At 45.3% G+C, this 22,402-nt stretch overlaps 1 protein-coding gene across 2 annotated transcripts in view; it reads right to left on the reverse strand.

Moving 5' to 3' along the window:
• LOC144115380 (uncharacterized) overlaps positions 1 to 22,402 on the reverse strand; it is a 152,680-nt gene that overhangs the window by 93,527 nt on the left and 36,751 nt on the right. For both annotated transcript variants that reach the window (XM_077649747.1, XM_077649748.1), the window contains exons 5-7: positions 8,340 to 8,396; positions 8,021 to 8,211; positions 3,562 to 3,722 (exon numbers count right to left, since the gene is read on the reverse strand). In XM_077649747.1, the coding sequence (XP_077505873.1) occupies positions 3,562 to 3,722; positions 8,021 to 8,211; positions 8,340 to 8,396 (409 nt within the window). The remainder of the gene's footprint in view (positions 1 to 3,561; positions 3,723 to 8,020; positions 8,212 to 8,339; positions 8,397 to 22,402) is intronic.

Here is a 22,402-nt window from a genome sequence, read left to right on the forward strand (position 1 = left end):
TCACAATAAAGCCTTGATGGAAATGTGAAAAACGGCCATTGTCGCGCTGTTCTCATCTCAAAAGCAGGCAACATTGCTCAGTCTTTCGCCAAACAAATTCACCGTGATACAAGCAGTTCTTGTCAGTTTACTATGATGCAAGTGGCCCTTGTCAGTTTTTTCGAGGTTATTTGATAATTTAAACTTCCGTATTATTCGAAAAATTTCTTCGGCCCGTTGAAGTTAGATTTAACAAGCTTTTACTGCATATCAATGCACTGTTACCATGGTCTCTAGGTTTTCGTGATAGCATGTGGCAATTGCTGAAAATACCGTTCCTCTCTTTCCCGTTACTTACACTACTGCACTAGACATGTGCAACAGCTAAAGCTGTACAGAAAAAGCACATTAATTTGAGCTCGATGTAAGTCGATGGCACTGTTGTGGTGGGACGTCCGCATTTATTGGAGTCCCAGTAGCCGCCGCTGGTGAGCCTACGGAGCGGGCTGTCGACGTTGCCGGCGAGGCCGGTTGCCGAAAGCGTTCTGTTGCACGAGCGAGAGCTTCTGGTCTGCGCCAACTTCATCTTCATCAGCGGCACTACACTGTAAGCTCAATTCAGATGCTGTGGGTCTCCCATGATTACTTCGAAGGGGATCCTGAAGGGAGGCTGCATCCAGATATGACTGCCGCACCAAGAGACTGTTGACATTGCCCAATTCAAAACTTGAATTTCATGTGGCAGAGTCCCTCATGGCCTGCACACCTTTGCCAATGGCGTGAAATAGCACGCGTAACGCATGCAATTTCACGCCGCTGTCAACGGACAGCTCAGTCTTCAAGAACAGTCCAACCGCTTAGTTTCGGTTTCACTTTTCTGATCATGGCACCAGCCCGCACCAACAGTGGCTCAACCAGCCAGCACCAGCCAGCCAAATGATGTTTCGGTAGCTGACTGACGTGATATTGGTGTTTTTCCCAATTTTCTTCTCCCCGCTTTGCTTTGGCGCTGCTGAGCATTTCTTTCACTTCTGTCCGTGCGGTTCCACTCTTTTAATCCACTGAAACTGTGTGCTCATCACGTGCTATTCACAGTTCCTGTGGTCAAGCCATTTCACACATGATGGTGCCGTTTCAGAGGGGTGTGATGCAGTAGCAGTGGACCTCCACTGCGTTGCATTGATAAGGATGCCAGCGAGACCCTTTTGATTTTGGAGCAGTTCTGCTTCGACGCTCCTGACAGCACGCCTGAGATAAAGCATCGATGGAAACGAGAATAGTCACTGCCGCGCCATTCACATTTCAAAAGTAGGCACTCCTTGCCCAGTCTTTCACCAAATAAATTTACCGTGATGCAAGCAGAAGTTGACAGTTTTTTCAGGGCCATTCAATAATTCGAACTGTCGGATTATCCGAACATTTTTTCCAGCCACTTGAAATTCAAATTAACGAGCTTTTACTGTACTTTGCTCAACATGAGCACACATATTTTTCATAAAATATGTATTTGGGGTCAGACAAAAATTACATTAGCGTAAATACAAACTCATCTATAAAAATGCTGAAAAACTTTTTCCCTTTCACATTCTAAATGAACTTAACAAAACATCTCTAGTGTAGTGGACTTTTATGCACTAAAAATGTGCATTTTAGGTGCCACAGGCAAGCACATAAAACTATATTTTAGGAATCTTCAACCTGCAGGGCTCAAATCCCCTAAGAGCAGCTTGGTGTCAACACCTAGCATTATCAGTGCGGGACACGAAAGGGTCCATTTAAACAAGAACACCTTTCTGATAAACACAGAGAAGTTTTTTCCAGGTGTCCTCCGCACTCTCTGGCACCTCTGATTCGCCATTGGTGGACGCTAAAATGCCAACAAATTTATCATCGGTCCATGCCCAGAAAACATTAGTGTAGTTCCCGATTGGTACTATACTATACTCCATTTCATACATAGCAGGCAATGCTGCGGAGACTGCGGAAGTAGAGTCTGCAAAACTATATTACTCCACCACGTATCATTTGTTGTTCTCGAAACCTTGGTGAGTGTTCGGATGAAAACGAAGAGTGGTATAAAACGAAGTGGTAACATTGAAAATCACTGTCAAAGCTGTGAGGCGCTTATTGTGCAGGCCATCTGGCTATAATTTTCACTGAGTGTAAACAACATAGCAGTCAGGGCACTTAAAGGGTGATGAGAGTCTTGAAATGGTGAAAAAAAAAATGCAAAAAATTTGTTTTTTCAAATATAGCATATTCAGGTTCAATGTACTCTAAAGCACCTGCCTACAAAGTTTCAAGGTCTAATTCGACCAACAACTGGTACTACAAATGATATATTTGACGTCTCCAAAGCGTCAAAATGGCGATTTCAGGAGAAAATGCAGGAGAACTTCGCGCCTGTCACTTCCTGCAATTACGTCCCCAATGGCCGCCATCTTGGTCTTGTTCATAAGCTGGTGCTCTTCTCTACATCCCGTTACTACTCACTACTGTAAAATCCTCTTGGAATATCTGCATTTCGCCGTTTTCTGATGCGTCAACGACCTCCTAATGGCTGGCATGCGACCTTCAAATACGCTTTTGCCAACTTCGCTTGCCTTATGAAAGTTTTCACCATGTTTTTATGGTACAATTTCAATTATATTATATTGTTGAATACAGAAAGAATCAAGTATGGAGCTATGCTATTTTTTTCATGGTTGAGTCGAATATATCAAATGTTGTGAACAATAATTTCACCAATTATATTTCATAATTATGGTGCTTCGATGCAACTCAAGATATTTATATGATGATGTAACTAAATGAGAATATAAATAGCACAGCTCCACATCACAGGTCTTTGGCTGCAGCTCCACTTTAATAGGAATCAAAAAATACTAAGAAAAAGTGCCAATGTCCTGTAAAAAACAACCTAATTAGGCTTCAGTTATTTTTACACAATATGGGAACTAATTGAGACATGCTGAAACTAATTATATTTCTGAAAACAGGAGGAGAAATACATAAGCACACCTAGTTTCATTATGAGCTCTCTAATAATCAGAATTTTAATTTAAGACCAGCGTCTTCCCTCAAGGTTTGTTGCAACAAAATATGCTTGTGTGCACTTTGGTTGCATGGTGAACTATTTTTGGGCAGTGACTCAGCCTGTGCGAACAGGCATGCTAGCTTTGGCAGTGTTGATTGCTATGTACGAAACAGTATAGTCAGCTTGATTTCATGCCTGTCTCTGGTGTCCCTTCCAAGCAACTTCTTGAGCCTTCTAAGTGACGTATGCACTGCACAGGGCACTTCCTGCTCATTATCATACAAAAAGCAAGCAAACATCCCATTAGCAATGCCTCCTCAAGTACCCAAATTTATAGCAAATCGCAAAATCAGCATCAGATAAGGGCAGAACTGCCACAAAGCTTTTGATCAGACAAGTGCCCATCAGAACTACCAAGACAAAAAAAAATCAGCTGCCAATCCCCCTCGGCACACATGCATGCACACACACAAAAATGCATTTTTTAGCATCCCTAAAGACTGACAAATCAAAGCATGCACTATACACCAAAACACCATGCTAACCTCGCCCTAAGGAGGTAAAACTCAGGTGTGGATTCCCAGCCAGGAAATCAACAAATGTTTGACGGGAAAACCCCAAATCAGAGGGACATATCAGGATCCCTGTCTTCTCTTGGTAAGCCTCCAGAAGCTCATCCACGGTCATGCCTTGTGAGCCACTTGACCTGCAGTGAACAAAATTGGCAAGACACTAAATATCAGCCCCGGTATTTCAATACGCAAAGCTACTCGCTAAAATTTCTTAGTACTGCCTGTATAAACATGACTCAAACTTCCCTTGTAAGCTAACTTGTCTGGTTTACACTACACAAAATTTGAAAAACCACAGTAGCTGAGTGACTATAGCATACTTTCTTGAAAAGATACCCTCTATAGCCATTACAAGACAAAAGTCAGTGGATATTATACAATACATTATATAGAGCCGACTCTGTATGTGGAGGCATTGCTTATTTGCAAGTGTAGTGTGCATATGCAAGAAACACACTGCATGCATCGGCTGCGTACATAGAGGCATCACCGTTAAGCTGCATAATCACTGTCGTTGGACCGCACAGTACTGTTATGACTGAACTGTGATCCATTAATGTAATATGCAGTATATCCCCCATATCTGTTAAGAACCTCCAGAGAAGCATGTCGCATAACTGTTATGATCATTTTAAGCCACATGGAGTGAGCTCTCAATCCCATGAAGTGATGGCCCCAGCAAAGCAGCACATGTAAATTTGGGAGGCTTATCATGGGCATCCACCAACTGTTGAGATCACATCAATAATATTGGCTTTTCAAATGTAATCAAACTATGCAAACATGACACCAATGTCAGCAGGCTCTGCCTCGCACCAGTCTGCCAAACAAGACCGATGACACCAGCATAAATAACAACTTAGCACTGTCGCAGTGCAAGTTCAGGTCAGTGACGATGAAAAATCCTGTCAGCGGAGTGTCGCACAACCAGTATTGGCAGATCGAGTGCCGAGAGAAAATTTCACTGATATGAGAATTTGGCCTGACCAGCCATGCTTCTAACCTACTTGAGATGAAAACGAGCCAAAGCAGCATCTAAAGTTTTTACGCTTCCGATGTAACATTCACCAGCTGTAAACACTAGCCATACCAAGAAGGCCCCCTTTTGTGATGGACAGGCCTAATAAATCGGCAGAGTTAGTGCATGCACGTTATTAATGAAGGGCAACCTCTGATTTTAATGAATGCAAATAGCAAATTCTGAAGAAAAAAACAGCAATAACAAGGATGCAGGACAAAGAATGAGAAGTACACAGTAGAGGTGCTGTGTTGTGTACGCTGTGTTGTGTACTTATTCTTCATCCTTCGAGCTGTGTGTTTTCCTTCAAATTGAACAACACCCAACTAGCCCAACTTGTTATCATACTGCAGCAAATATAGTCAAGCCCAGGTATATCGGACTCTATGGGGATTGCAAAAGAGCTCGATAATTCTATATATACAGAACACAGCAGTAGCTAAGCTTTTCTGTTACACAGAAGCAAGAATGCAGTGCACCCACAACAGCGCACTTCCTGCAACACACCACTCTCTAGGCGTCGGCCTCGCTTGCTTTGCATGGAAGCCATTGCAAAGGTGCTTTGGAACTACAGTGTAATCCACTTATAACGATACCCGATATAACGATATACAGCTTATAATGATCAAATTCTTTAGGTTTATCAATTCTCCCATTGCACCTATCTAAAAATAAACCGTATATAATGATACAATTACTGGCGAAATAACGGATACAACGATAAAATTCTGGCCGCCCGGATGGTGTTTACCACAAAAATTTGTCAGAAAGTTTGATAAAAAATAAAATAATTCGAAGCGAATGGCGTTTTTTAAAAACCACGCCAACGAACCAGCGTGGCAAAATCCATTAAGGAATGTTGCCTACGGCCTTGGGAACCAAGCACTGTCATCCTTGCAATCGCTGGAAGGAGGCGTTTGCTTGGTCCCTGCCGCGCAACGCTGTCTCACACAAACGCAGTTTCCACCCGAGATGGTTGAGAATTGAAATTTTTTTTAAGTGTCAATTCTTTCCGTGCATTTCCCCGTTTTCCACTGTCCGCAGCGCACCAAGATGCTGTGCGCCATGGAGGAAGGAAAGAACTCAGAAGAGGCGGTTATGTCACATTTTTTGAAGCCACTCCTCCCCGCTCCCTCCTTACTAGGCCGCCATCTCAGCGCGCTTCCGCATGCCCAGCAGACAATGTAGCAGACGATGCCGCTGCGCCCAGCGTCACCATTCGGTGCGCCGTTGGCCCAAGACTCCCAGTAGTCCTTTCGAAAGCGCGTGACTTCCGGCACACTTTTTGGTGTGCAGCTCGGATAGCGAGGTCCTCTCCTGAGTTTTCTTTCCCCCATGCTGTGCGCCGATAACATCGCAGTGTGTTTATCTTGACGGGAGCTCCGAAGGTGGTAGGGGTGGCTTGCTGAGCGAACTTGGCAGAGCACCGAAACGCTCTCACCCTTGACAGGAGCACCTGTGGCGATGGCTACATGCATGGGGGAATACATGGGGGTGTCCTTTTTGCTTTTTTTCTGCCGGTCCAGGTATAACGATAATCGGTTATAAAGATCGAATTTTCCAGTTTTCTCAATATCGGTATAAGAGGATTGCACTGTAGCCACCACCTATCATAAGACATCGAATCTTGTTACCAGTATACTATAAACAGAATAATCTCTCATTGAAACTAAGGTATAATTGGTTTCCGCAAAGCTTTCAGGAGCGAAGAATACCAAGTGAGGGCCGCCGCTAGCCCTCGGTCAGCAGTTGGGCTTCATTGCATGCCAAGCAGTGTACCGCATGCCGTGTTTTCCACATGACAGCGCTGTTGCGTGGTGAAAAGTATGAGACCGAAGTTCCATAGTTACAGTGCAAAGGAAAAAACGTTGTGTTCTGTCGTCTTCTCTTGTCCTGTCTTTCGCGCTGTAACTATGGAACATCGTCATCAACTCGCCCAACAACTTCCTTTGATGAGACCGAAGGCTACTCTCAAACCCACTCTGCATTCACCTTTTGATGTATTACAGCGCCAGAACTGTTAGCAACTGGCCAAGGCTGCGCAGCCAACCCGGGTCCGCATGCGAAAAGTGATCACGGGAGCTAAGTTAGGAAAAGTGCCACCAGAAGGCACTTTACATTTCACATAATAAAATCATGCTGAACCCCATTTTCCCCCACCCCCAAAAGAAGTCCAAGAAATACACGATTCAAACTGGACTGCCCCTTCCCCCCAACTGCCCCCTCTGAGAGTGACCCGTAAATCCGCCCGTGTATTGGTAGATGCGAACCTGCCAGCAGACATACAACTTTCTTTTGAGCAAATCACACAATGCACTTTGAACTAAAGTGGGTTTCTTTAAAACAGAAGTATGACCTCTCCTTGTCATAAAATTAAAATAAAAACTTGCAGTCATTCCTCGGCAATTTATTAGTATACAAATTGTGTAGTTGTACTGAATTTAGAAGAACTTTAGGATGTGGGTATTTCTGGATGCCTGGGCTCTGTGTAAAGCCAGAAGCCTACGAAGTAATGCTCTAGAGACAATGGCAGTAAATAACATATTGCCAACAATGCCAACATAGCTGGTCAAGAGCACAGCACTTTTTCAAACAGGCACAGGACAGTTTGACATGTAATTAGTACTGTTCATTTTTGGTGATATGAATTTCGGGTCACATTTTTTGTTGCCTCATCAAAATTTTTATCATTAAAATTTTACAGCATCTTGTGGGTGAGATGCCTTGCAAGTTTTACAATTGGCCTCTGCCAAGGGTTTCAGCACGAATTGAAAGTCAGTACAGCCAGAGAATCGTATACTTTCTGGGCGAGTGATCAACTGTACCACATCAAAAACCGAATAAGAAACAGTGGCATCACTATGCACAATCTTTATGCAATAACAACAACCTAATTGCAGTTCAACACAATGGCAAGACGGGCGAGTTGGTGATACATACTTACGTGAAAAATAGCGCAAAAGACGGGGACAAGTGAAGAAAACAGGACCAGCGCTAACTCACAACTGAAGGTTTATTCACCGGAAACCAGCTTTTGCTGTTTGCTTTGTTATCTTGTATGATTGCGCTGTTTATATTCCTGGTTTCCTGTGAATAAATCTTCAGTTGTGAGTTAGCGCTGGTCCTGTTGTTTTCTTCACTTGTCCTCGTCTTTTGCGCTATTTTTCCCTTAAAAACCTAATTGCAGCAGTTTCAGTACTTCAGGGTGCCACTGCAGCATGCCTGGCACAGCAGTGCACGAATTCTTGCTTTTTTACAGGCAGACGAGTCGTACAGTATTCCATTCGAGATGCTACACATTAAAAACTGATGCGCACCTATCTTAGGCAAACTTTTACTATCTCATGTTGAAGAGCGATGTCCCTTCACCCCAAGGAGCCCTCCAAGTAACCAGACGGCCCCGTACCTACTGACCTGATTAGGAACTCGAAGGCAGCCAAAGTTCTGGTGTCGAATGCCTTGTTAACGTCCGTATGCGGACAAACCATGAAGTCCCCATTGTAGCATGGCCGGGTAAAGTACAGTATGTCAGTACACTTTTCCATCAGCTGTAGCATATTGTTCAAGCCATGGTCATTTGGCTTCAGCTCGTGGCCTGTCACCTCCTGCACCACAATCACAGGCACCTTTCATTAGGCCCTGCTAAAGCAGAATTTAGCTACAGTACACTGAAGCGCAGTGTAAGCATGCGTTCAAAATAAAGCCACTTGAGACAACAGCAATTACTTCTTACCTTGTACTCTGATGCTAAGTCAGACAACCATATGCCGCCAGAATACTTTGACAGAACCTAAAAAACAAAGGAGAAAACATGAAGTGCTTACAGTTGGCTCGACTTTAAACACAACCTCACAACAAGTGGACAAAGCAAGACAGCACAATCATATGTTGCAAAAAGAAGAATTAAATGGTGAGCTAGTACTCAAGATGCAGTGAATAATATGAAAACATTTCAGATAAATCAATTGCAGGAGCAAAAGCTACACGCCATATGAACTGGTGTTTCTGAACACTCAGCGATTTTAGAAGATACAGCTAGTGTACACCTGAAGCATGCATTAGAGAGCATATATATGGTCATGACTACAAAGCAAAAACAGAACCTGTGGTGTAGGTAACCTCCAAGGTTCTGAGGCACAGCTGGCACTTAGGTACAGAACAATGTCATTAGGAAAACAGAGGGAAAAAAGGGAGGTTAACAAGGCCTAACGCCCAGCTTGTTACATGGGGATGTGATTAAAGGAAGTGAAGGACAAGACAGAGTGACATGTCTCTCCAGTTAACCTTGTTCACTTCCAGCTGTGCTCACCGTATCTCTGCAAACTTCTTAATCTCATCCGCCCACCTAACTTTCCACCACACCCTGCTATGCTTGCCTTCTCTTTGAATCCACTCCGTTACCCTTAAGGACCAGCGGTCATTTTGCCTTCGCATTACATGCCCTGCCCAAGCCCATTTCTTCCTCTTGATTACGAACAGGATGTCATTAACACGCGTTTGTTCCCTCACCCACTCTTCCCACTTCCGGTCTCTTAACAATACACCTATCATTTTTCTTTCCATAGCTCGTTGCGTTGTCCTTAACTGAAGCTCAACACTTTTCGTTAGCCTCCACGTTTCTGCCCCGCTGGTGAGTATCTGTAAGATACAGCTGTTGTACACTTTTCTCTTGAGGGATATTGGTAAAATGCCATTCATGATCTGAGAGAACCTGCCATATGTGCTCCACCCAATTCTTATTCTAGTTATTTTCCTCTCATGATCTGGATCAGCGGTCACTACCTGCCCTAAGTGGACGTATTCCCTTATCACATCAAGCACCTCGCTACCAATTGTGAACTGCTGTTCTCTTGCTAGAGTGTTGAACATTACTTTGGTTTTCTGTATGTTAATTTTTAAACTCAGCGTTCTGCTCTGCCTGTGAATCATTGACCATGCTTTGCAGTTTACCTCCTGAGTGACCCAGCAAGGTAGTGTCAACAGCGAATCACAGATTATTTAGGTATTCTCCATTAACTCTTATCCCCAACTGTTCCCAATTAAGACATCGGAATACCTCCTCTAAACGAGCAATAAATAGCACTGGCAAGATCGTGTCTGCCAGCCTGACGCCCTTCCTTATTGGAATTTTATAGCTGACTTTATGGAGGACTATGGTTGGTTGGTTGGTTGGTTTATTGCGTTTACCATCCTAAAGCGACTCAGGCTACGAAGGACGCCGTAGAGTAGGGCTCCAGGAACCTCGACCACCTGGGGTTCTTTAACGTGCACTGACATCGCAGAGGACAAGGGCCTCTAGAATTTCGCCCCATCGAAAAGTGACCACAGCGGCCGCAAAGTATTCATGACACTGGAACAAACACTGGAACAAATGTACAAGCAATGCCGCAAGGGGCTATGACAAACGTTTTTCCAACAAAACTTTCACCACAATAAATAATCTTAATGGTGTTTTCTGAATTCAAAGGCACTCTGGATGCATAGCCTGCAGTGACATAAATGCAAGGCTTGACTAACTTAACACCTTAAAGGTTCATGACAACCTCAGCTTGTCATGAGCGATTACCACTTTTTTGCCTACGACGAGCTCATATTGTCATGGATGTTTCACTGTTTTTTACTTCGACAAGCTGCGCTCATCTAATGGTGTTTTTTCTACATTTAAAACATATATGGCAGCACATGTTCTTTCATCCACACTTTTACTGAGAGCTTTCACACTAGAAGGTAGAAGGCGTTCCTTGTGTGTTGAGGCTCACTCTGTTAGCATTAGATTTTCTCAAACTTTCAAACAAACATGTCATCATCCGTGTGGCATTATATTGCGGAAGAAAGTTAGCGTCGAGCGCAAGAAATGAGGATGTTGAATTCCCAATTTAATTTCTCAAGTGGAGAAGATAGTGACGAGACTGAACGACAGCGAGGATCTGGTGTAGGTGGTGATAGAAGGCCCTGTGCGACTGCAGTGTTCTGAGCACTACCGCAATATCTCACAGGTAGCTTTGCTACCATGCAACACAGTTTTCTCACTCAATGAGCAGCAAAATCTCACTCCCTCTTTCCTTTCTTGAAATCTATGCTGAGCAGCAAGCAACCCACAGTTTGTGAAAACCGTTCTGTAACCTTCACAGTTGGCATCCACAGTGGAGTGGCAAAAGAAGTTGTGAATGCAGGGCCTCAGTGCACGTGAGAGATCACTGAACAAGGTGCTACTGAAGAATGCTACTGAAACTACAGGATCAGCAATGTGCGGGCTGTGCACTGCCACTCACTGCTCGCAGTGCGCACCACATGACTTAGTGATCACGCCGTCGGTGATGTACGGGCAGCACGGGCCCGTGCACTAGTGTCGTCCGAAGTGGCGCAAGAGGGGGTTTGAAACTTCCGGAATTCCGCACATTGTGCACAATCCCCACTCAACCAGGGAATTTTATGATTTCGTGTCAGCAGTGCTCGTACAACAAGATTCTGCTGTATTGTACATGGAATTACGTGTGCGAAACCGAGATGATAATGAAACAAAATGCATAACGTGTGCTTTGAGCACTACAGCCCTAATTTATGGCAGGTGGTGCATTTAAAAGACGAAGCTTGAATCTGTGTTCCTCTACCCTGTGGCCAGCATCTTATCTTTCGGCATCACTGCAGGCAAATTATACCAACATCAAGAGTAAGACACCAGTTGGACACTCGAGAACCGAAATGAACCTTCGGTTTGAGACAGTGTTCGGGTCCATCAAGGGGTTTGATTTCTGGCAAAATCCACATGCGAGGACGAGGCACGCCACGTATCATCTTGAATGGTGCATTTGAATTGGCATTAAACAGCCAGCGCTTTAAACTGAGGCATCATGAGGGAGCATGAAAGGGATAGTGCCTCTCACATAGCTTACGTAGCTCAACTAGCCACTTTTGTGTCAGTTTCACGATCAGTCTTGTGTTTCCCCAGCATTGCCCTCAGCCTTGCCCCTTCAATAATCTTCCCACTGAAGGCACTCCTCTAGTAAGGAGGTGCTTCAGAATTATGTTCATTAAGCCCCATTGTTGTGCAACACCGTCAAACTCTTTTTTTTAACAAGGCATTGGCCTAAAAAATACTTTGTACTATTGCTACTACATGATTTCTCTTCCCTTACCTACCTAACCCTTTAACTGCCAACCCCGAGTTGCACTGGTCGTAGAAGATTGTACCAGTATCGCCAATGACGAGCCACTATTCGTCCGGCCTGATGATGCGCTGCACTTACTACCAAAAATGAGTTACAGCCGGCAAGTGCATAGCTTGCAATTTTCAACACCAGAGGACGTTAGTTATCCATAAAAAAAAAAATGCGTTTGGTGCCATTAGCGGTGGCAGCGATGTCCGGAGAAAATGAGTTACTTCTTTGAGCAGTTCGAACAGAAGTTTTACCGACAATCTAGAATTTGTTTCCGACAGTGCCTCTGACTTCGTTTGCTAGCTGGAGACTGCTTCAGATGACGATGAGAGCACCGGAGGTGACGACAGTAACATGCTGGTGGTCTGGGCATCCACTTCATCTGTGGGAGGTGGTTGGTTCGAAACCCACTGCTGGACAGCCAACGGTAAAAATGGGTACAAGCCCTCCCGGCCCGGCGCCCGGCTTCCTCAGGAGTGTGGGCTCGGAGGAGGCTCCGCAAACCCCACTGTGCCCTTTCGGAGGCAAACCTAGTTTCTAACACTCAGCCTGCAAAGGTGGTTGATGTTTCACTCCCAAGTAAAGAGTTCAACTCAGCTCGTATGCTCTAATCAGCGTGTCTCAACAGACGTACAGGTTCAAACCTATCACTGCAGTCCTGGGCAAGTTGGTTTTTCCAGCTGCTCGACTTTGCAAGAAAAAAAAAAGGGGCCACAAACGGGCTTCTCCCACACGAGGCGGATTTAGGGTTGCTTGACGGTGGAACTTATCTCTCATTCGTCAAGGCAACAGTTTGGTTCAAGACCCTTTTCCCAAGAATCTCACCCTAGAAGAGCTAGGTCAAGGGAAATCTTGTCCCCATTAAAAAACCGGTGGGTACCCGGAAGCACTAGGGATCGAACCTAGCACCTCCCGAATGCGACGTGGATGCTCTACCACAAGGCCATGCTTCGGTTCATTACTAATGACGAAACCTGGTTTGTGTTAGGACAAAGCAATGTCTAAGCAATTTGCAGTATGTTACAACATATTGGATCAAATAAATACATCGCATTTCTGTACACTATGACCCATTACTAAGGCATGCACTGAGGGAAAGCCACCCTCAATAGCAGTTTTTTCTTTTTAAAATTTGTCTTAACTGCAACCTGAAAGCAATGAAATAGTATAACTTAAGAAGAATTACTTGGAAAAAAATATGATGAGTGAAGAAAGTTGGGAAAGTTGGTATATATTCATGATGCACAACAGCTCAGCAAGAACAGACAAAAGGGAGACTGGACAAAACAGGCGTTGTCTAGTCTCCCTTTTGTTTGCGTTTGCTGCGCTCTTTGTGAATCATGAAAAAATGATGACAACTTAAACAACATTCGGCTATTTAGTATGTTTTTCAGGAATTAATATGGTAGTTAAAGGGTTAATGCTAAGAAGGCCTCATGACATTACGCCAACATAATTATAATATCATTATTCCCTCCAAGTAACACCGGGAGTCCCTCAAAGGTCAGTGCTTGGTCCCCTTCCGTTTTTGATACGCAGGTAAACCTTGTTACAACCAAGTTGAACGGGCCCGGCAATAAGTATACCTCGTTACAGCCGTGTTGACAGAGCTTCCAAGGAAAATCGTCATTCCTTCGTTATATCCCTTAATTCGTTATAAACAGTTTCGTTATAACAAGGTGTGACTGTATATCAACGATGTACCCACGCATGCTTCTTCCAACATCCACATGGTTGCCGATGACTGCGTTGTCTAGACAGAGTTGCTAACCCTTCCTACCATATAGCTCTTCAAAATGACCTAACCTGTGTGCAAGAATGGTGTAGCCAATGGCTCATGGAACTCAACCCTGCTAAATACAAACAAGTGTCGTTTCATCGCAAATGCAACCCTCTTTTATTCCCATATGTAATCTTGGACGTCGCAGTAGAATTAACAAATTCTTATAAATACCTAGGCATAATCCTATGCGATGATCTAAACTGGAATGCGGATATCACTAACATCCTACCATCAGCTAACAGAACAATGGGTTTCTTAATATGTCATTTGCACCAAACACCGCCAGACGTGAAACATCTCGCATACAAGTCCCTGGTTTGAACAAAACTAGACTATGCATCCCCAACCTGAAACCCTAATCAAATCTATCTGATAACTTCACTAGAGTCAGTACAGAATCGAGCTGCGAGATTCATTCATTCATGCTATTCATACAATATCAGCATGGCATCTTTAAAAGCAAAGTTCGGTCTAAAAAATCTTTCTTGCCGTCATCGAATCGTCAATATGCGCTAGTTGCACAAGTTTTTTACAGCTCACTTCATATTGCGCCCTACATCAGCCCTCCAGCATGCATTTTACTCCGCATTCCCCTTGCAAATTTCCCATCTGCGTACTCATACTGTAATGTTTGCTGCATCATTCTTTCCTCGTTCAACTTTAGACTGAAACGGCCTTCTGTCACATTTAACTGATAACATTTTTGTACATGCAGAAAATATGCCCTTTATGCAGAAAATAGAAAGAAAAGCTCACTCTCTGATTTTCCCTGGAAAATTTCTTTAGAACACCTTCAGTACCTGGTAATCCTAGATCAAAAAGTGTGATCAAGAAAAAGTGTGGATCAAGTAGACAAAAAAGCCTCTAATTTTATAATTTAAAACAATTACACAGACCACATTGCGTTAAGTTACCATTACGGAATATTGTGCGTTAAAAAGAGCAATGGTCATGAATTCGGCTTCGAACTGAGCGCATGTGATTGTGCTTTAGTTAGCACAATGGCAGAGTCTCAGAAAATGCCTTGGAAGCATGTTTTTGTTTGTAAGCATTTAATAAGTAAAAAGAAGAATATGCTCGCTTCTTCACGTGGCTACTGTAAATCTGGATAACGGGATTCAGAATTCTGCCCTATTTCAAAAGTATTTCATGGCAATTTGGCTTGGAATCAGATTAATAAAACGCTTATCTCAAACTTGCAATGCATTTGGATCAACGATAGTTCGTTTAATTGACCTTTAGGTGCGCAAAATCATATAGTTGTACTTTGTGCTTCTGGTAGTCCAAAATGAGCCGGGAAAGCCCCTTTATCCCAGAAGCAAGAAGATTCTGTACATATGTCTGCAAACCGGTGCCGCCTTCAGTAAGGCCAAGCGTTGCTGAAATGAGGCAACTTTCACTACAAAAAAAAATAATAATAATAGACCGCCACAGTCCCGCCGAAGAGGAGTGGTGGGACAGCGAGGCGGGTTTTTTCGGCGCTGGCATTTGGGGCAAGACTAGATGAACTGGCGAACATAATGGTACATCCCACGACAGTACTACCGATATCGTAGACGGGTGAAGGTCTTCAAAAAGTTGGCATGGGCATACTGGGGATCATCGTGTTAGTAGGAGCAAATGACTGAGCGCAGATGAGTCGGAATGACAAGCAGCCACTTGCGACCATCCGGGAGGTAGCTCCGACGGTAAAGAAGCCAGTCTCTGATGGCGAAATGGTGGAACTGGCGACGGAGAGCACGGGAAGGAGGTTGTGACGATTGGCCAGATAGGAAACCCAAGAGACAAGCGATCCATGGGTCCCTGCATTACTCGGAAGCCATATCAGCAGGCTCAAACAACAAACAATGCAGGGCAGATATACAAGGCACTGCCTCAGACAGCAGACTGCAACGTAAGAGGGCATCAGCATCTGCACATTTGCGGCCGAAACGATAGACAACGCGAATGTCGTACTCTTGGAGTCGCAGAGCCCATCGCGCCAGTCGGCCAGAGGGATCTTTCAAGAGGACAGCCAGCAGAGGGCATGGTGATCGGTGACAACATCAAAAGGGTGCTCATACAAGTAGGAGCGAAATTTTACGATTGCCCAAAGGATGGCTAAGCACTCCTTCCCTGTGACAGCATAGCTGGCTTCAGCTTTTGTTAAGTGTCCGGTTGGCGTAAGCGACAACGTATCCGTCAAAGCTAGGCTTGCACTGAGCGAGTACTGCACCAAGGCCGATGCTGCTGGCATCGGTGTGGATTTCCGTGGAAGAACGAGGGTCGAAATGATGCAGGATGGGCAGAGTCGTCAGAAGGCGACGGGTTGTCGTAAAGGCTGCATCACAGGCTGGCGACCAGGCCTAAAGGTCGTGATTGGAAAAGAGCTTGGTCAGGGGGCCAATGATAGGGGCGAAATTGCATACGAAGCGGCGGAAGTAGGAGCAGAGGTCAACGAAGCTGCGAAGTTCTTTCACAGAAGTGGGTGGGCTTTGTAAATTCTGCCACAGCTTGCAACATTTCCAGATCTGGGAGAACAACATCCTTTGACATGACATGTCCGAGAATGGTGAGCTGCCAAGCTCCGAAGCGGTACTTTTTAAATTTGGTTTGGAGGCCAGCGTCGGCCAGGCATCGAAGAACAGTCTCAAGGCGCTGGAGGCGAGACGAAAAACCCGGGGAAAAAACGACAAACGTCATCCAGGTAACAAAGGCATGTGTGCCATTTGAGCCCTTGCAGTAGGTTGTCCATCATGCGCTCGAATGTGGTGGGTGCATTGCAGAGGCTGAAGGGCAGGACATCAAATTCATAGAGTCCGACGAGGGTGATCAAAGCGGTTTTCGGGCGATCGGCCTCTGCCATCGGCACCAGCCAGTAACCGAAGCGCTACCTATCCAGTTTGTTCTTCAGAAATTACAGTTTCATTTTCTGCATAGAATGCAATTTAATCATGAGGCGTGAATTTTTGAAGTGCCCTTGAAGAAGAGGCTACGGCGTAGGGTGCTCCCAGCGCGGCAACGGTGCGCACTCGCAAAAACCCTGCTGCACGCAATTCTACTGCATCGGCAGCATATATTTTTGATGCATCAAGCAGCAGGGTGTCCTGACGATATCGCATAGTCGGATTTTGGTTCAGAAGCTCAAAACTGCAGAAATAGAGCTCGGAACATTGTCCTGCTAGTTTCGTTTTCCGGTATGCCTATGCGAGCGAAGCGCTGCTGTGAAGCATATGAACTCTCTACGATTATGTGGTGCCATCTGATTTGTTGTTCAGAAACTAGTTTCATTTTTCAGTGTAAATTGCAATTTCCCCACGAAGCGCGAATTTTTGCAATGCCCTTGAAGCAGAGGTTACGACGTAGGCTGCTCCAAGCATGGCCTCGAGCGCGGGGACGGTGCGTGCTCAAAAACACCCTGCTGCAGGCGATTCTACTGCATCGGCAGCACATATTTTCAATGCATCGAGCATCAGGGCCTCTGATGATGGGATTTTGCTTCAGGTGCTGAAAAGGTGCAAACAGAGCCCGGAACCTTGGCCTGCTAGTTGTGTTTGCATAATTTTTCTCAGTTTTTCCTGAAATGATATTAGTTACAATTTGTATTTTTAAAAAGCACGCTTATCAAGCTTTACTTTGGCACATAACATAATACTTCCAATTGTTTTTTGTCAGACTGTAATAATCATATCAAGGCCACACTGAAATCAGCCTTTTCAAAGAACGTAAAGAAAAAATTTCTAGCTCAAAAAGTATTTGAGTTATAACTTTTACATTTTAGTGCCAAGTTGTAAAAAGAATTTGAATCATTTTGTAATTGCTAGAACTTTTATAAATTATTTTGGACAGTTACTGTCATGTAAATACAAATTTTTTGTTCCTTATCAATTTTTTCTATTTTTTCACAATACTTTAAACAAGTATTTATGTTGAAATAAATTTGATTAGCACATTCAATTCCGATCACTGTTATGCATTTTGTATACTTATACCTATCATACTTATTCTAGAAACTACGCGTGATCGGTGTCAGCTCTTCCGGCAGCTACCAACACTGCCCGGCGCCGCTGTGGTTCCGAGTGGCGGTGCCGTCGCGATTGGAAAAGCGGCCTTTCCATCAACTATCGACGCTTCCTTGAGCGCCGAGTGCGCGGTTGAAAAGTAAGCAGAAAAAGACTTGGACGACGCCTATTAAAGGGGCTGCGAAACACCGCTTGAACGGATGCCGGTTACGCTTCAGATGGATTCTTTATGTCACACAGGTGCTGACTCAAGAAGAATTACGAGAATCGATGCATAGGAACGGGAGTTATTCAATGAATAAATTTCAAAATACATGCAAACAAAATGCTGCCCTCAACTCGATTTTCGCGCAGCTTCCCATTCCCAGTTCACTCTCCCAATGACGACGCTCAGTGCAACCAATCAAAACAGCCTATCTTAGCACGTGGCGGAAGTTTGCACTCCATGGTTGCCTGTTCTCTGTAACTCGTTCATGCCAAGGCTGGCAGCACCGTTTGCATGGTTACAAACACCATGTGAATGCCTGCAGCTGACACAGCGATGCTTCACCGTCGCATCGACGGCGCAGAAGGGAACACTGATCAGTGACGTTCCCTTACTTATGGATCCGAACTCGAGCGCGAGATACTGCGACGGTGTGACAGCCTGAGCAAGATATCAGACACATTTAGCATAGCGCGTACCGCTACTGCTTACCGCCAACCATCACCCGTCGCTCCTAGCGCGCTGGTTGGCCACGGCGAGCAAGGAGCGCGCAGTTGACTAGGGTGCCTCAATGCCAGCGCCGCCGTTCAAGGTGGAGACAACTTAAGTGACGCCGCCATACTGAATCACAACTGGCCTCTCCCATGTACCGCGAAATGCTCGACTGGTAGCCCAGAGTAGCTCTCGCTGCAAAAGGCCGTTCAAGTTAAAGCACTTTGAAGCGCGCCGAGAGCATGAACGGCGCCGTTACAAACGCTAGCGCCGCTGATCCCGTGTGATTCAATATGGCGGCGCCGCTGAAGTTGTCTCCACCCCGGCGCTGGCATTGAGGCACCCTACTGTTGACCTGAACGTGGTGCCATCTGGCGCCTCCGCCCGGTGATCCTCCACAAGCTGACGATGCGCACTGCCTGCTAAATGTGAAATGAACGCATCCTCTCTTGGGACCAAAACGAACGCTTATAGAGTGCAATGGCTCGATCGGATCAATTCCGCAAAGCCGCTCTCAGATACATAGAGAGTAGCCATAAGTGTTTAGTGCTAGGTCGTAGGATGTTTACAGAGAGGCGCAAAGTCCTTTGATGCAAAAAGTAGCCAATGCCTCTGGTGGCGTGTTTTTGTTTTACTTGATTTACAGTGCTTTTATCTAGGGCAAACAAGTTGGTTTTGTATATGTAATACAAAACACAAAAACTTGGCAAAACGTATCTTTAGTTATTAACAGAATTTGCAGTATATTTACTCTTTGTCCACTCATCAAGCTCGCACTAAGTGATGTCATATCCGCTGCTAAAAACCGCCACTGTATGGTGGCACCGTCAGCGCCACAAATTTGTTTTTTGAGCTTATTAAAATATTAAAAGCCACAGTATACGCAGTACAACCGATGCTAATAGCATCGCTATAACTCATTCTATGCAACCAACAAGCAAAATAATGCACTGAAAATGTGTTTCGGGGCCCCTTTAAGAGTAGAACGCGAATGCGTTATAGGGTCGCCGCCGCCGCCTATCAGCAGACGCAATCTGCGGCCACGTGTGGGGAGTGGGCTGGTTCCCATTTGCTGCTTATCAACAGCCACCATCAGCTGCCTCATGCGGGGTGGGCATGCTGGTTCTGCGCGTTGACATAGCAGCTGCTCAAGGCCAGCACCAAGAGTAATGCGACGGAGCCAAGCAGCAAAAATGCAACCACGCTGTAGCATGCCTGACATTGCATTTAGCTCACCTTTATTTATGGTGCGAAGCTTTTGTTTCCATTTTAAGTCGACCCCCCCCCCCCCCCAACTTCAGATTTTCAAATTTTGAAAAATAGGCCGACTTACAAGCGTGTAAATACGGTAGTTTCCTTGTATACCTCATGCTTTCTCGTCTACAACGTAGTCGCCCGCCATAGCTGCACTGTTGCTGCCAACTAGGAGAGGAGAAGGAAGACGATGCAGCCCTCTGCCTGGTAATTCTGTCTGGTGAACAGGTTGAAAAAGTGCTGCACTGCTTTCCGGGAATCAACACAAATGTTTCTAATCAGAAGAGACGCGACAGCTTTGAAATATTCGCATACGCGAGTTGGTTTCGAGGGCAGCATCGCTTGGCGCAATGAAGGCACGCTGCTTTTTTGCCTAAACCCAGTATCGCTGGTAACCGCAGCACCACCTTTGTTTACAAACATGACGCTTGTCTACAAGCAGAAAATATAGTTTTGCATTTTCGCTTTGCCTAGTACAGTCGAGCCCACATATAACGGCCCCACTTAAGACGAACTTTCGCTCATAACGAACGAGAACTGCACGACCGTCAAAATATACACTGTTTCAACGGCACGAAATCACACGTATAACGAACGTCATTAAGCCCTGCTGATCGGCTACAGCGAACAGACGGCATAAACCCGGCGCCGCGATGCGAGATAACCTGCCTCCGACCCCTTTGTGCGCTCGGCGCGCGATATGTTTTCGGGCCGAGCCTCATCGCAGGCGAACTGCCAGCCCTGTTTCGTGCCACTCTCAAGCGAGCTACCCTTTCCCCGCCGACGCGGCTTCCAAGATCACCCTCCCACCCTTCCTCGCAACCCCGCTTCCCTCTCCTCACTCTTGCAAATCGGCGCAAGGCCTCCGCGACCAACCGCGCTGTCACCGATCGCGGAGGCCACGCTTCGTGAAGCAGGCCTTCCGTGGGAGCCAAGAGGTGGCTGCACTGACGCTCACGGATGCCCCTCATTGGCCTCTTCGCTGGCGCTGGGCGTCTGTATCTTTAGCTTGATTGGTTTGATTGCCACCTGTGTGTGTTGCACATCTACCCCATTGCACGCTTTTGTCCCTCTTGTTGCGGTGCAGGCGTTTCATCGGCTTCGTTCAAATCTCGGGCCCTGGTTGTAATTCGGGATGGCGGACGGGAACACGATGCCCATTTCCACTGTATTCAGTGGTAGAGATGACGAAAGCGGCCTGGGCGGAGGTGACGGCCACTAGCGTGCGGAACTGCTTCCGCAAAGCTGGCTTCAAGTGTCTGATGCCAAGCCTGATAATTCGGAAGATGACCAGCCCGGCGGCGATTTGTGGCAGCATGTCGTTGTCTCCAACATGGGGGTCATGACATTGGCTGGAATGATTTTATTTCTGTCGATGATGATGGCGACACCGCGGAACCGTGCACGGACGAGGGTATCGTTTCTGAAGTGCAGGACGAGAGTGACGCGGAGGAATCGGAGGAGGATGAAACTTCGGAGCCAGCACCCATAAGCGCACCTGTAGCAATCGGCTACATAGAGAGCCTCAGACAACTTGTCTATGCCAAGGGCCTCTGCCAAGAGCACACTTCTGCTTAAAATAAGCTGGAAACCTCCCACATCGGATCTGCGCCGCAAAAACAGACGTCCATCATGGACTTTTTCGCAAAGAAAAAATTTTGTGTTTTGACAAGCAACTGTCTTTAAAGCTGTGGTCCCCTTACTACAAACTTCGGGACATAACGAACGGACGCCACATGACACTCATGTTCATTATAAGCAAGCTTGACTTTACTAACCAGTTGGTTTTCAAATGCAGCAGTCAATGAGTAGCATCGGCAAAAAAAAAAAAAATAAGGACGTTTTCACATGTTTTTCCACCTTGAAGCCTGGACGCGAGGATTCGCCATTATTTCCGACGAAATATCTCATGAGCCGGCACACGAGTGGCTGGCTCCATCGAAACCAAGGTGTCCATGCATAAACACATGTCCATCTATATGCCAACCTTTGCCAATGAGAAGACTCCCAGTTACTGTAAGAGCAAATATTAGTATCATTAACTAACACACAAGGAATACCAAATAACAAAGCTGGTGTTTCCAGCCACAGGGCACAGCAAAATTTGTGCAACTGCAATGGTGGGCTAGTCACAAACGCTAAACACCTTGATTTCGATTGGAAATGAGGACACAGAAACAGCCACTAGCTTTGTAGGTAGTCAAAGGAAAGCTAAATGATATTAGCATTCACGACCTTTGGCATAGTGAGCTTGCAGAATTTTAGGACAGTATAGAAGAGAGCTTAGAAAGTACACGATAATCACATGTATAGAAGATAAAGATGTTGAATCTAATTTAGGCAATGCTTAGGGGGCTTGCACCACTGTTTCAGAGGGGAATCAGTTCTTTACTAATTTATTATCTTGTGCAGGGCCACTCCTTGTGAGGATAGCGACATGAACGGTTCCCCTTTATTTGGTAATACAGTTTAGAGGAAAGAAAGTCGTGTGCCCGAAAAAACTTTTTATTTGGAGAAGTTCACATTTCGTCAAAGATTTTGAAATTAAAACCATTCAGTGCAGGATACGTTTTTTAAACTGACTCTGGAATGAAAGGCCATCATAACCTTAAAACGCTATATATGCAAGAGACTGGACCGTTACAGAAAAAGCTCTTAATTTGGCACCGTTAATTCAGAAATTTAGACTGCCGCCGGAGTCCCGACAAACATCCATTCAAGTCCATGGTGTTGGAAACTCATTTATTCATACGGCGTTGGGCTCACATTGGTTAATTCGAACGGGGCCTCGTAAGGACGTCGAGATATGACGTGCTCAACAAGCAACCGTCCAGATATTCGTCCAGAGGCCTGAACTGCATTGTAGGGTTCGGCGCGCTGTCGCATCTTTTTGTACATGTGTTG

This window comes from Amblyomma americanum, chromosome 1 (genome assembly GCF_052857255.1).
Source record: "Amblyomma americanum isolate KBUSLIRL-KWMA chromosome 1, ASM5285725v1, whole genome shotgun sequence".
NCBI lineage: Eukaryota > Metazoa > Arthropoda > Arachnida > Ixodida > Ixodidae > Amblyomma > Amblyomma americanum.